At 45.4% G+C, this 15,733-nt stretch overlaps 1 protein-coding gene across 2 annotated transcripts in view; it reads right to left on the reverse strand.

Annotated features, from left to right (window-relative positions):
* Nucleotides 1-15,733, reverse strand: part of EZR (ezrin) — a 63,928-nt gene that overhangs the window by 5,327 nt on the left and 42,868 nt on the right. For both annotated transcript variants that reach the window (XM_010598841.3, XM_010598842.2), the window contains 3 exons: nucleotides 13,093-13,189; nucleotides 7,419-7,582; nucleotides 6,817-6,947 (listed from right to left, as the gene is read on the reverse strand). In XM_010598841.3, coding sequence (XP_010597143.1) covers nucleotides 6,817-6,947; nucleotides 7,419-7,582; nucleotides 13,093-13,189 — 392 coding nt within the window. The remainder of the gene's footprint in view (nucleotides 1-6,816; nucleotides 6,948-7,418; nucleotides 7,583-13,092; nucleotides 13,190-15,733) is intronic.

The following is a 15,733-nucleotide window of genomic DNA, read 5'->3' on the forward strand; positions in this document are numbered from 1 at the left end:
AATAAGCTGGAAAAATCCATAGACAGCAATCAGAAACTCAGAAGATTAACAATAAAATTACAGAATTAGATAATAGAAAGTCAGAGGAGCAGAACTGAGCAAGTAGAAGCTAGAATTTCTGAACTCGAAGATAAATCACTTGGCACTAATATATGTGAAGAAAAATCAGATAAAAGAATTAAAAAACAAAATGAAGAAACCTTAAGAATCATGTGGGACTCTATCAAGAGAAATAACCTACGAGTGACTGGAGTACCAGAACAGGGAGGGATAACAGAAAATATAGAGAAGACTGTTGAGGATTTGTTGGCAAAAAACTTCCCTGATACTGTGAAAGATGAGAAGATATCTAACCAAGATGCTCATCGAACTCCATATAAGGTAGATCTTAAAAGAAAGTCACCAAGACATATTATTAAGCTTGCCAAAACCAAAAATAAGGAGACAATTTTAAGAGCAGCAAGGGATAAAAGAAAAGTCACCTACAAGGGAGAGCCAGTAAGAATAAGCTTGGACTACTCCGAAGAAACCATACAGGCAAGAAGGCAATGGGATGACATATTTAAAAAATTGAAGGAAAATAATTGCCTGCCAAGAATCATATATCCATCAAAACTGTCTCTTAAATATGAAGGTAAAATTAAGACATTTAAAAATAAACACAAGTTGACGGAATTCGTAAAAACCAAACTAAAACTACAGGAAATACTAAAGGGAGTTCTTTGGTTAGAAAATCAATAATGTCAGGTATCGACCCAAGACTAGAACACTGGGCAGAGCAACCAGAAGTCAACCCAGACAGGGAAATCCAAAAAAAAAAAAAGAGGCAAGATTAAAAATAAATAAATAAAGCCCAGCACAGGGTAACGGCAATGTTATTATATAAAAGAAGACAATATTAAAATAATAAAGAGAGACTAAGAAATGTAATCATACACCTTCCATATGGAGAGGAAGATACGGTGATACAGAGAAATAAATTTAGAAAAATAAGGGTAAATAGTAAGGTAACCACAAAGGAGACAAACTATCCTACTCATCAAAATAAAATACAAGGGAAAAATACAGACTCAGCAGAAACAAAGTCAACAACAACAAATATGAGGAAAGGACAATATATAAAGACAATCTACTCAGCACATAAAGTCAGGTGGGAAAAAGAAGCTGTCAACACACAAAAAAAGACATCAAAATGATAGCACTAAATTCATACCTATCCATAATTACCCTGAATGTAAATGGACTAAATGCACCAATAAAGAGACAGAGAGTGGCAGAATGGATTAAAAAACAAGATCTGTCTATATGCTGCCTATAAGAGACACACCTTAGACTTAGAGACATAAACAAACTAAAACTCAAAGGATGGAAAGAAATATATCAAGCAAACAACAATCAAAAAAGAGCAGGAGTAGCAATATTAATTTCTGACAAAATAGACTTTAAGGTTAAATCCATCAGAAAGGATAAGGAAGGACACTATATAATGATTAAAGGGACAATACACCAAGAAGATATAACCATATTAAATATTTATGCACCCAATGACAGGGCTGCAAGATACATAAAACAAACTCTATCAGCATTGAAAAATGAGATAGACAGCTCCACAATAACAGTAGGAGACTTCAACATACAACTTTCGGTGAAGGACAGGACATCCAGAAAGAAGCTCAATAAAGACATGGAAGATCTAAATGCCACAACCAACCAACTTGACCTCGTAGACATATACAGAACACTCCACCCAACAGCAACCAACTATACTTTCTTTTCTAGTGCACATGGAATATTCTCTAGAAGAGACCACATATTAGGTCATAAAGCAAGCCTTAGCAGAATCCAAAACATAGAAATATTACAAAGCATCTTCTCTGACCATAAGTCCACAAAAGTGGAAATTAATAACGGGAAAAGAAATCAAACACTTGGAAACTGAACAATACCCTGCTCCAAAAAGACTGGATTATAGAAGACATTAAGGATGGAATAAAGAAATTCATAGAATCCAATGAGAATGAAAACACTTCCTATCAGAACCTTTGGGACACAGCAAAAGCGGTGCTCAGAGGCCAATTTATATCAATAAATGCACACATCCAAAAAGAAGAAAGGGCCAAAATCAAAGAACTATCCCTACAACTTGAATAAATAGACAGCAACAAAAGAAACCCAGAGGCACCAGAAGAAAACAAGTAATAAAAATTAGAGCTGAAATAAATGAAACAGAAAACAGAAAAACAATTGAAAGAATTAACAAGACCAAAAGCTGTTTTTTTGAGAAACTCAACAAAATTGATAAACCATTGGCCAAACCGACAAAGGAAAAACAGGAGAGGAAGCAAATAACCCGAATAAGAAATGTGATAGGCGATATTACAACAGACCCAACTGAAATTAAAAGAATCATATCAGATTACTATGAAAAATTATACTCAAATTTGAAAACCTAGAAGAAATGGATGAATTCCTAGAAACACACTACCTACCTAAACTAACACAGAGGTAGAACAACTAAATAGACCCATAACAAAAGAAGAGATTGAAAAGGTAATCAAAAAAACTCCCAACAAAAAAAAGCCCTGGTCCAGATGGCTTCGCTGAAGAGTTCTACCACACTTTCAGAGAAGAGTTAACACCACTAAAGGTATTTTAGAGCATAGAAAAGGATGGAATACTACCAAATTAATTTTATGAAGCCACCATATCCCTGATACCAAAACCAGGTAAAGACACCACAAGAAAAGAAAATTACAGACCTATATCCCTCATGAATGTAGATGCAAAAATCCTCAACAAAATTCTAGCCAATGGAATTCAACAACATATCAAAAAAAATAATTCACCATGACCAAGTGGGATTCATTACCAGGTATGCAGGGATGGTTCAACATTAGAAAAACAATGTAATCTACCACATAAATAAAACAAAAGACAAGAATCACATGATTTTATCAACTGATGCAGAAAAGGCATTTGACAAAGTTCAACACCCATTCATGATAAAATCTCTCAGCAAAATAAGAATAGAAGGAAAATTTCTCAACATAATAAAGGGCATTTATACAAAGCCAACAGCCAACATCACCCTAAATGGAGAGAGCCTGAAAACTTTCCCACTGAGATCGGGAACCAGACAAGGATGCCCTTTATCACCACTCTTATTCAACATTGTGCTGGAAGTCCTAGCCAGGGCAATTAGGCTAGATAAAGAAATAAAGGGCATCCAGATTGGCAAGGAAGAAGTACAAGTATCTCTATTTGTAAATGACATGATCTTATACACAGAAAACCCTAAGGAATCCTCCAGAAAACTACTGAAACTAATAGAAGAGTTCAGCAGAGTATCGGGACACAAGATAAACATACAAAAATCAGTTGGATTCCTCTACACCAACAAAAAGAACATCAAAGAGGAAATCATCAAATCAATGCCATTTACAGTAGCCCCCAAGAAGATAAAACACTTAGGAATAAACCTTACCAAAGATGTAAAAGACTTATACAAAGAAAACTACAGTACACTTCTGCAAGAAACCAAAAGAGACTTACATAAGTGGAAGAACATACCTTGCCCGTGGATAGGAAGACTTAACATTATAAAAATGTCTATTCTACCAAAAGCGATCTATACATTTAATGCAATTCTGATCTAAATCCCAAGGACTTTCTTTAATGAGATGAAGAAACAAATCACCAATTTCATATGGAAGGGAAAGAGGCCCCGGATAAATAAGGCATTACTGAAAAAGAAGAATAAAGTCGGAGGCCTTACTTTACCTGATTTTAGAACCTATTATACTGCCATAGTAGTCAAAACAGCCTGGTACTGGTACAAGAACAGATACGTGGACCAACGGAACAGAATTGAGAATCCAGACATAAATCCATCCACATATGAGCAGCTGATATTTGACAAAGGCCCCAAAACAGTCAAATGGGGGAAAAGACAGTCTTTTTAACCAATGGTGCTGGCATAACTGGATATCCATCTGCAAAAAAATGAAACAAGACCCATACCTCACTCCATGCACAAAAACTAACTCAAAATGGATCAAAGACCTAAATACAAAATCTAAAACGATAAAGATCATGGAAGAAAAAATAGAAATAACGTTAGGAGCCCTAATACATGGCATAAACAGTATAGAAAATATTATAAAGAACGTAGAAGAAAAACTAAATAACTGGGAGCTCCTAAAAATCAAACACCTATGCTCATCCAAAGACTTCACCAAAAGAGTAAAAAGACTACGTACAGACTGGGAAAAAGTTTTTAGCTATGACATTTCTGATCAGCACCTGATCTCTAAAATCTACAAAATACTGCAAAAACTCAACTGCAAAAAGACAAATAACCCAATTAAAAAATGGGCAAAAGATATGAATAGACACTTCACTAAAGAAGACATTCGAGTAGCTAACATATATGAGGAAATGTTCACGATCATTAGCCGTTAGAGAAATGCTGATCAAAACTACAATGAGATTTCATCTCACTCCAACAAGGCTGGCATTAATCCAAAAAACACAAAATAATAAATGTTGGAGAGACTGGAACACTTCTACACTGCTGATGGGAATGTCAAATGGTACAAACACTTTGGAAATCGATTTGGCGTTTCCTTAAAAAGCTAGAAATAGAACTACCATACGATCCAGAAATCCCACTCCTTGGAATATATCCTAGAGAAGTAAGAGCCTTTACACGAACAGATATATGCACACCCAAGTTTACTGTAGCACTGTTTACAGCAGCAAAAAGATGGAAGCAACCAAGGTGACCATCAACAGATGAATGGATAAATTATGGTATATTCACACAATGGAATACTATGCATCAATAAAGAACAGTAAGGAATCTGTGAAAAACTTCATTACATGGAGGAAACTGGAAGGCATTATGCTGAGTGAAATTAGTCATTTGCAAAAGGACAAATATTGTATAAGACCACTAATTATAAGAACTTGAGAAACAGTTTAAACTGAGAAGAAAACATTCTTTTGTGGTTACGAGAGAGGGGAGGGAGGGAGGGTGGGAGAGGGGTATTCACTAATTAGTAGATAAGAACTACTTCAGGTGAAGGGAAAGATAGAACACAGTACATGGGAGGTCAGCACAATTGGATTAAACCAAAAGCAAAGAAGTTCCCTGAATAAACTGAATGCTTTGAAGGCCAGAGTAGCAGGGGCAGGGGTCTGGGGATCATGCTTTCAGGGGACATCTAAGTCAACTGGCATAATAAAATCTATTAAGAAAACGTTCTGCATCCCACTTTGGCGTCTGGGGTCTTAAACGCTAGCAAGCAGCCATCTCAGTAAGATGCATCAATTGGTTTCAACCCACCTGGATCAAAGGAACATGAAGAACATCAAGGACACCAGGTGATTACGAGCCCAAGAGACAGAAAGGGCCACATGAACCAGAGACTACCTCATCCTGAGACCAGAAGAACTAGATGGTGGCCCGGCTACAACTGATGACTGCCCTAACAGGGAACACAACAGAGAGCCCCTGAGGGAGCAGGAGAGCAGTGGGACGCAGACACCAAATTCTCATAAGACCAGACTTAATGGTCTGACTGAGACTGGAAGGACCCCGGAGGTCATGGCCCCCAGACCTTCTGTTGGCCCAGGACAGGAACTAATCCCAAAGCCAACTCTTCAGACATGGATTGGACTGGACAATGGGTTGGAGAGGGATGCTGGTGAGGAGTGAGCTTCTTGGATCAGGTGGACACTTGAGACTATGTTGGCATCTCCTGCCTGGAGAGGAGATGAGAAGGTGGAGGGGGTTAGAAGTTGGCAAAAAGGACATGAAAAGAGAGAGTGGAGGGAGAGAGCAGGCTGTCTCATTAGGGGGAGAGTAACTGGGAGTTTGTAGCAAGGTGTATATGGGTTTTTGGGTGAGAGACTGACTTGTAAACTTTCACTTAAAGCACAATAAAAAAAAAAAATCCTAGTCTGAGTGGCTGAGTGAGGTCATGGGGGATCATTCAACAAATCATCAAGAGCCAGACCCAGTTCCAGCTGGATGGACCTCCTTCGGTGTAAGACTTCTACAGATAACATTGGAAGTAAGTGCTTTACGGCTCGCTCTTGTATTTACGTGATGGTGTCTTCACGACTTTTTTTTAAAAAACACCATACAAAGCTGGTGACACATGGCTGTAACCAGCCAGGTGGTGACTCGTGCCCCTCCCTGTATCACCCACCTCAGAACAAATCACCTCTGCACCCAGCTTAGCAGGTGGGAATGTCCTGCTGATGAACACAGCCACCCATCTCCCCCAGCAGACTGTGAGCCCCTTGGGGCCAGGACCCCATGGCGAGTCTTTGCTGGAGTTGATACAAACCAGCCAGGCTGGGATGACTGAACGTGCTCTGGGTCTTGCTTCCAAAGGCGCCTCAGTGTTGAGCCCACAGGGAGGGTGGGTAAGCTGACACCCACTCTCTGAACCTTACACCCACATCAGGAAAATGGGTGCGGCCGTACTTAGCTCACAGGATTGTGGGGAGATTTAAGATGACGATGAACATAAAGCAACCAGCACAGAGGACGTCCTTGATGGATATCTGTTAACGTCCGCAGGACCATTCTATCGTCCCATGTTTCCACGGGTACATTTTTGGGTGCGGTTTAAACTGAGACACACAGGATGTGTGTGGGTGCGTGCGTACACGGTCTCTCTGCCCATCTGCTGCTCTCCATGGAAATTTCTACCTACACCTGCAAAAGGCCTACCCAGAACAAGGGCCCAGCAGAGCACAAAGCCCTCACCTCTCAGTAGCCCCGGCCAAGCATTCGGCCCTCACCTTTCTCGGCCTTCTTGGTTTTCTGCTCGTAGTCCTGCAGCCTCAGCATCAGTTCCTCCTTCTCCCGCATCATCTGCTCTTTCTCCCTCTCGACTGTTTCTCTCCTCTTCTTCTCAGTTTCCAGCTGTTGCCTATCACAGACAGGAGGAAGAAGGGGCACAGAAGGCTTGCTTAGACTTTGGCACCCAAGTGAAGGTCGATGTGCTTTCACCGTTGCGCCTGAGCTCCAGGACGGCACTCGGGCCCGGCACCTCCCATGTCTGTTCCCACTCATCACTAGGCCCGAGCAAGCTGGAGGGGGCACTATGTCCAGGGCCTGAGGCCTCATCCAGGCCTTGAGCCCACACCATACCCATCCTCAGGATGGCTGTCAGCCGCAGCTCAGGTCGCTCTGCCACTTGAACTTCCACAGGAAGATGGTGGACCTGCGCATCTCACGCCCCGGGAGCCCATGCTCAGGCCCGCCCTCAAACTGCAGCTCTTAAGCTGCACACGTTAACTCTGAAAGGCCTGCGGCCTCTGGGTGCCCAAACTTGTTTACCAGATGACACCCCACCAGACTCCCCCCAGGGCAGTGACGGGCGCAGGCCAGCCCCACTTACCGCTCCAGTTGCTTCTGCTGCTTCTCCTCGCGGGCCTGGGCCTTCATCTGCTGCACCTCGATGGTGTCGGGCTTGCGACGGCGCATGTACAGCTCGTGGTTCCCCATGCAGAGCTGCAGGATCCGCTTGTTGATCCGCAGACGCGGGGCGTAGAATACGAAGTCCTGCAACACACAGCAGGGCATACCCCGTTCACCCTCCTACAGGGATGGGCGCGGTGGGCCAGAGGGCCCCATGCGAGATGCCAGTCGTCCCGGGGCTTCTCCAGCACCGTGGGGCCTGGGGTTCTCTGGGCCAAGAAGGGGGAGTGTGTCTAGTCTTTGTGTGCATGGGTGTGCCTGCACATGTGAGTGTGTGAGCAAGCCTGTGTGTGACGAGCCTGTGCATGAGCCAGCTTGTGTGAGTGTGCAAACGTGTGTGACACCTCGTGTGAGTGCAGCATCTTGTGTATGTGAGCGAGCTGGTATATGAGTCAGCTTGTGTGAGTGTGCTAGCGTGCGTGTTGAAATCCCAGTGGTCAGACTGTGAAGCTCTTCTCGGTCAAGTGTCCTCAGTCCTGGGAACCCCACGCCACCCAAACCCCACCCTGCCTCATCCCGTAGCTCCTCATCTGCTGATCGTCCTTTCCAGCCCCGCAGCCACTGTCCTGATTCTCGCCTGGACCGCTCCACTGGCTCCTACATGCTCCTCCTCAGCCTCACCCTCCCACTTCCCACACAGCTCCCAGCTCCTCTGCTCAGGGTGCTCCCGACCAGTGCCCACCTGTCGTCTCCAGGAACAGGCACGTGCTCTGTGGCCGGCACACACAAAGGTCCTCCTGCCCTCTGAGCCCCATTCTCCAACTGTAACACGGGGATCACTATCCTCTGATGGGACCGTTGGAGGATTAAGTCAGGTAAGACTTAGTCAGCACTTAGAACAGGGTCTAGAACAACGCAAGTTGGCTGATACACAGCATGATTGCTCTCAGGTTGCTAATTGCCTCATGAGGCCGCTATCAGAGATGCCTTCTTGAAGAACAGGAACGCGGAATCGCAGCACTCAAGACTTATGTAACACTACTGACCACAAAAATATAGGACACAGGTGACGATCTTGTTTCCCGACTCCTAGCCACACTGTGAGCACTTCAGCTGGCAGGGAGGGAATATGCTTAGGGGTGCTCTACGATGAAGGCTATTTAAAAATGCCTCTGTCTGTTTCCTCTTCCCACCCCACCTACTTCCTCTGCTCAGCATCCAGATTCTGACGGGCAGGGTGGCTGAGAGACAGAAACAGTGCTCCACACCCCTGAGCAACAACTGAAACCTGAAGGATGTGCTGGGTAATCCACGTGCCTGAGAGAGGCCATTTAGCCTCTCAGGTCTTTTAGTCTGTCCCAGAAGTCCTGGGGTGAGTGTGCAGCAACGCCAGCCCCAGAGCCCCTAAACTTCCAGGGTAGGGCTATCTTTGGGGTTTCACGCACTTGTTACTGAGTCCCCGGGTTTCCCAGGGAGGTGTCTGAGGAGCTGGGAGAAACGGGTATTTTTATTACCCATGATTACACAAGAGAAAACAATCTTGTATTATGGCTCAAAGTCATGATGCACAAATAGGTCTTGACTGTGACTCATAAGGACTTGGAAAGAAACACTGATATCCACCAAACTCCCATTTGGGGGGAAAAAAAATAAATAAAATCAATGGACAGGAACTGCCAATTTTAAGGAGAATCTATACCACCACCATGAAGGCTGGCCTCTAGGTACCCAGTCACCGGGAGACACATTCAGAGGCAAGTGCACAAGGAGTGCAGCTCAGCGGGGCTACCGCTCAGCAGGTGAGGTGGGGCAGGTGGGAGGGTGAGATTTCGTGGAAGGCCTTAGAAGGAAGCCTGACTTCAAGTGAAAATACCAACAACTAATGTTCATTTAAAAACGTCGAAAACCAAGTCCCCAACCTATGCCTTGTAATGCAAAACTGTACCACTGACAAAACTTGGGGCACCTTTTCCAAAATCAGGCAGCGGAATGGTGTCCTAAAAAGTGGGACTCTAGGCATGAGCAACATTCACAGAAAATGAAGCCAAGTCCCTCAGGATACATACAGCAGGGCAAAGGAGGAAGTAGACAAGCAGCCTTAAAGTCGACAGGGAGCAGAACTCCAGAAACTTCTAGAAGACTTCTCCCCACACTGAGCCCCGCCAAGAGCTTCCCCAGGCCTGGAGCTGGGAGAGGCAGGAGGGTGTGGAGACCCATCTGAAGGGGCAAGTCAGAAGAAACTCCAGAAAGCAGGTCACGCTCAAGTATAGGTTCATTTTTCAAAGTTTCAGAAGTTGTTACATAGTTCCTTCTTGCCTACTTCATGGGCTCAGGAACAAAAGGCCCTTTACTGCAGGGAAAGAAGAGGTTGTCTATGACCCTCACAGGGCCACCAGGACAGGCCTTGGACATCAGTGGTGGTCAAGGTCCCACCTGAAGAGTCAGGTGGTGGTCCCAAGCTGCTGCATCCAACTTGGCAGAGATGGAGGAGCTGGCTTTGAGGAGGGGACCTCCTGCCATGGGGCGGAGGGGACAGTGGCTCGCTTGTGAGTGGGGAAACGCCCGTGGGGGAGGGGCACCTGCGTCAGCACCAGATAAGGTAGACTCTGGGCCTTATCACCTCACTGAGGAGTCACCACTGACCTTTGGGGCTATCTTTTAAGTAAAAGTTTAAACTTGAAAAACTTTCTACTGCCCCAGGTGAGAAGGCTGAGGCAGGGAGTGCTGCAGAGAAGGAACCGGAAGAGGAGGGTAAGGTGAGCAGCAGTCAGACGAGCTCGGCCTCCTCACCCGGCTCCCCGCATCACCCCCCGGGACTGAGGTCTCCCTCACCTGGCTCCCCGCATCACCCCCCGGGACTGAGGTCTCCCTCACCCGGCTCCCCGCATCACCCCCTGGGACTGAGGTCTTCCCCAACCACAAGTCTAAAGTGATCCTGCCCCATCCTTTGGTCCTCTCTTTAGTCTGCTTCACTTTTGAACCGTAACTGTGCTTTTACATTTACTACCAGAAAGTGTATTGTTTGTTTTATTTGGGTGTCATCCATCTTGTCCACTAGAATGCAGACCTCCTGAGGGCAGGAACTTTGTTTTGGTCTTGCTGTCCGCTAGATACCTAAAATAAGTGCCCAGCATGCAGTGTGCAACCAGCAAGTTTTTTCTTTTCTTTTTTAAAAAGAGATGGCTTCACTTAACACTACAATATAGCAAAAGTACATTGGGCTAATTCAACCAGACACGTTACAAATCCCTTTACCTGGGATTTTGTAATTACGAAGTATTCTTCAGCTTTTTAAAAGCTAAACTTACGCCAAATTTAGAGGGGAAGAAAAAAAAAGATTTAATTCTCAAACAATCTAGTCTAGAATTCCTGTTTCTATAGTCAGTCATTAAATTAAAAAAAAAATACTTCTGGAAAATTAGTCATATGACGAAAGAGTACCTAGCAGCCTACCAAAGGATTCCAGAATTTTCTTGCTCTCTTATGGCCCCAATCCCACTGCCTCATGTGACATGGGTACACTATGACCCTCAGGTCGGTGATGCTGCATGTTAGTGTGAACTGTTACCATGGAGCCTGAAAGCCTGTATTAAATCACAGGTTTAATTTGAAATAACTGAGCAACTACCCATGGAGTAGAGTCAAGAGTTCACGAACAGCAGGGAACATTTTCAATAAAGAAGAAAATACTTCATACAAACAATGTCAAGACCTGCTGGGTTTAAATTATGCTGGACCCACCCACATGTGAAGAGCAGTAACTGGACAATACCTCAAACTATTTTAAGGGGGCTTGCCATCTTGGCACCCAGTCCCGAGAGTTAGGTTAGCAGATACCCAAAGTATGGACCACAGCCCATGTTTGCCTTTCTAACCTTAATGCTGTAACTAAGGAACAAAAATGACACGAGAATGTGTCCCACCCCGTCTGGAGCGAGGGAGAATGAAGAAAAACAAAGACACAAGGGAAAGATTAGTCAAAAAAACCAATAGGCCACAACTATCAGAGCCTCCCCCAGGACTGAGGGCAGCACAACTAGATGGTGCCTGGCTACCACCACCGACCGCTCTGACAGGGATCATAATAAGAGGGTTCCGGACAGAGCTGTAGAAAAATGCAGGACAAAATTCTAACTCACAAAAAGAGACCAGACTTACAGGTCTGACAGAGACTGGAGACACCCCAAAAGTATGGCCCTTGGAACCCTTTAACTCATTACTGAGGTCACTCGAGGTTCACCCTTCCGCCAAAAATTAGACAGGCCCGTAAAACAAACAATAATACACATAGCTCAACCGTGTATAGAGACTAAATGGGCACAGCAGCCCAGGGGCAAGGACGAGAAGGCAGGAGGGGACAGGAAAGCTGGATGAATGGAAATGGGGAACCCAAGGTCAAGAAGGGGAGAGTGTTGACACATTTCCGGGTTGGCAACCAATGTCAGAAAACAATGTGTATGTTAACTGCTTAATGACAAACTAATTTGCTCTGTAAATCTTCATCTAAAGCACCAAAAAAAAAAAAAAAAAAATTACGCAAGAATGCAAAGTCTCTTCCCGTTTGTAATTCTGGTGAAATTTAGAACAGACTCTAAGGAGGATAGTAGAATTTCTTCAAGTGGTAATTTTTAAAGAGCTGGATTTTTGATCAGAAAACCATTCCACCATACTACAGCCATGTATGCGTGCCTTATGTGTTCTGAGCAAACCACAGCTCAAAGTTCACCTCTTAGGAGAATAAACATAAAACCCAAACTAATGTCTGTAACACAGCTATTGGCTAACGGTCAATGCACTTCAGACCCCAGGGTGTGAGTGGAGGGCTTGGCCAGCTAAGTCTCCCCATTAGCATCAGTGTGCAGGTGCGGAGTAAAGACTGTCTGAGGGGCACAGGAAGGCCAGAGTGAAGCCTAAGCTGGCGTCTGGGTCAGAGGCGTACACTGCACAGGTGGAAGGCTGGGGACCAGCAATGCAGTGGACTCATGTCTGACTTTCCTTCACCTGGAAGAGCCCCAAGGACAGTTCTCGCAGGCGAAATCTGGCCCCTGGTGCAGCAGGCCCCAGGGAGAGGGTGCTGGGCCCCACGAACCTGAACCTTTCACAAACCTGGGTGTATCATGCCAGAAAAGCAATATTACGGGACAAGTTTCTCATCTGGCAAAGGGCAGTGACTCAGGACTGCCCTTTTCTTCATAAGGAATGAAGACCATTAAAAAACTAGTCTACAGAGTTGGAAGCTGGCAAAATTGTCATGGAAGGAGAGACTGGAAGGGCTGACTCATTAGGGGGAGAGCAAGTGGGAGTACAGAGTAAGGTGTATATAAACTTATATGTGACAGTTTGACTTGATTTGTAAACATTCACTTGAAGCTCAATTTAAAAAAAAAAAAAACAACTAGTCTACAGAGTCAGCCAGCTTTCACGGGACCCTGGTCTCCATGGGACCTCTCATGGTGTGATCACTTGCGTGATGGTGCAGAGGAACCTTGACCTCCAATGGGAGCCGCTGGCAGTTCTCCCCACACAGAGGGGTCATTCTAAGCATTGCAGCCTCTTTGTCACAAAGACGGAGAAATCTGAGTGTTACCCTGAAAACTCACTTAGCTCCAAGGACAAAACATAGGAACCCCTGCTTAATCTCCATATGAACTTACAGGTGCCTTCTTGTCGATGGGCTTAATGACAAACTTCTTGTCGTTGAAGGAGATGTTTCTGATTTCACTCCAAGGGAAGCCAATCTTTGGGGTCAACCTGAGGTTAAAAACAAAACAAAAGGATGGTTAGATATATGTAGAGACACCTACGTGTGTGTAGGATTGGCTAAGAGATTTGTGAATTTACCTTAATTTTAGTTCAATTAAAAACAGTGTGAAGCTAACCCAGGAGCCGTAGTACATAATGTGTGTCATTACTAAGTTATCCCCACCAGTCCTGGGTTCAGCCAGGGAGGGCTATTTGTACGGTTAAAGCTCTAAACGCTGACAGACCTTGATGCGTCCCTATTCACATCCGTCTTTCTCTGGTCTTCCCGCTCCCTGCTGCTTCCAGTCACCAGGCTTGGAATCTTGATGTCAACTCCGATTCCTGACCAAGCCTGTCCTTCCGTGTCTTTGAAATCTCTCATAGCCATATTTGCAGATCATTCTCTGATCCCACCTCTCCTATGGCCAGTAGCCTAAACAAGTTCCTCATAGCCAGAGCCTGTACTTCACATTACTGCATTCCTATCAACTCTGAAAATGAGGCAGGTAAGCTCTCTGGTAGCTAAGGCCACGTCTTCTTGTCTTCCACTGGCACCACGCTCAGAGTGGCTGCTCGCTATGTATTCAAGAGAAGAATGAGGGATGGAGAAGGGCTCTGTGGGGGTCAATGCTCTTCCAGTTCTCATCCTTGTGATGCTCGTTCATTCTCCTGGCTGGCCAGAGCCTTCTCAGCCACCCTGCAACTTCTAAGCAGCCTTCACGGTCGATGTCCCTAATGGAGGGCCTGTATGGTCCAGAGCCAAGCAATGCCAGCCATGCCTGGCTCGGATGCTGGCTTTTTAACAGCATTCCTGAGAAAGTTCATCACACAATTTCAAGGCCAGATTGCACTTCTGACCACCTGTCCCACCATCCCCTCTTATTTCCTCCATCCCATTTTTTGCCAACAGTGTGTGCTTGACTGCTAACCTAAAGGCTGGTGGTTCAACCCAACCAGCGGTGCTGTGGAAGAAAAGTCTAGAAAACTGTATGGAGCAGTCCTGCTCTGTAACGCCTGGGGTCACTATGAGTCGGAATCACCTCGATGGCAACCAACAACTCTTTCAACACATGGATACCATTCTAGAAGTAACGGCAGCTCCTCAAACCACCACAAAGATACTGCCATCAGAAAAAGTCCTTTCCTCATCCTGTGAAAACCTCTGATTTTCTAAAAATAGCAGGGGTGGGGAAGAATCGACTGCCTATCAAGTTGTTTTAATGAAAACAGACGGGCACTGTCCATGTTGCTATGACTTGTGAGCCAGCTAGGGTAAGGCAGTGGGGATGGTTACTCAGGACCAAGAGTGGGCACCTCAGGCCTGACAGGTGGCCCTCCTGATACAGCAGTCTGCAGGCCTGACCCAGAGGTGTCAGGGCCCTGGCCAGGCTGCGGTTTCACGTGTCTGATCTTTTTGGCAGCCACCCTTTTACCTAGCTCTGACCCAGAGGACCACCCATCCACAGTTGAACACACCCGGCAGTCTTGCTTCACAGCACTGAAACAAATCACGCAGGGAACCTGTTCTGTTTTACCTTCGAAGTTGGGATGCAGACTTTTTGGAGATGCAGTTTTGTTTATGGGTCTGGAAAAGGACCCAGATGTCCCCCTGGTCCTGCCAGTGACTTCGACATGTGTCCTTATGCTGACTGATCACACGGGTGCCTGTCACTTCGCAGCACTCTCCCCAGGAACACGAGAGCAACGTGCTGGTGACAACAGAGGGGCCCAAAACCCAGCTCCTGCTTCTGCTTCCCTGCAAGCCAGTGGCCAGATTCCCACCTCAAAACTCGGAAGGCGTGAGGTACAAGTACCACTCTCTGGCCCCTGTCTTTATACAGGTCTCCCAGAAAACTCAGACCTCCAAGCAGGACAGGCACCTTTCTCTCAAGGGCTGGAAGCCTGTGACAGTGGTCTCTGGCCCTCTGCTATCTGGGGTGCCCTGAGCGTATGGCCTTTCGAGACTCTGAAGCCTCATATAACAATTCACAGCCATTCACCCAGGATGACAGCTCCAGAGATGAGGGCCAGTCCCAAAGTCATGACTCACTGCTGAGTTCAACCGCCTCCTTCATTCTTGACCTTCAGAAGGCTACAAGGATTAATTCTTTTGCCTTAAACAGTACGCATGTAAGACATGAACTGGAGCCTCAGAGAAGGCTGCAGAAGAGTTTGTAAATCTGTCCTTGGCTAGGCCACACATAAAACAAAAACGCGGGCTCTGCAGTAACAGCAACCACAGCTCTTGGGAGGAACGGCAGATTCCAGGGCCGGAGCAGGAGAGTGGAAGATGCTGCTGGAATATCTTGTGGTGCCACAGAGTCGGGGGCACTCAAAGAACGAGGGGTCAAGCCGAAAGGGCCAGGAGCCACCCAGAGAGGCTGCTGAGGGCCAGGTTCAAACAACTTGAGCAACGAGTAATAATAGTAACAGATTATAACCCACAGAATAAAACAAACTTCCATGAGTCTATATTACTACAACTGAATAAGCAAACGAAGAGAAACTGGTTCCTTATAGCAAATTCCAATTAATAAATGTGAAAGGACTGAT

Source organism: Loxodonta africana, chromosome 1 (genome assembly GCF_030014295.1).
Source record: "Loxodonta africana isolate mLoxAfr1 chromosome 1, mLoxAfr1.hap2, whole genome shotgun sequence".
Taxonomy (NCBI): Eukaryota; Metazoa; Chordata; class Mammalia; order Proboscidea; family Elephantidae; genus Loxodonta; species Loxodonta africana.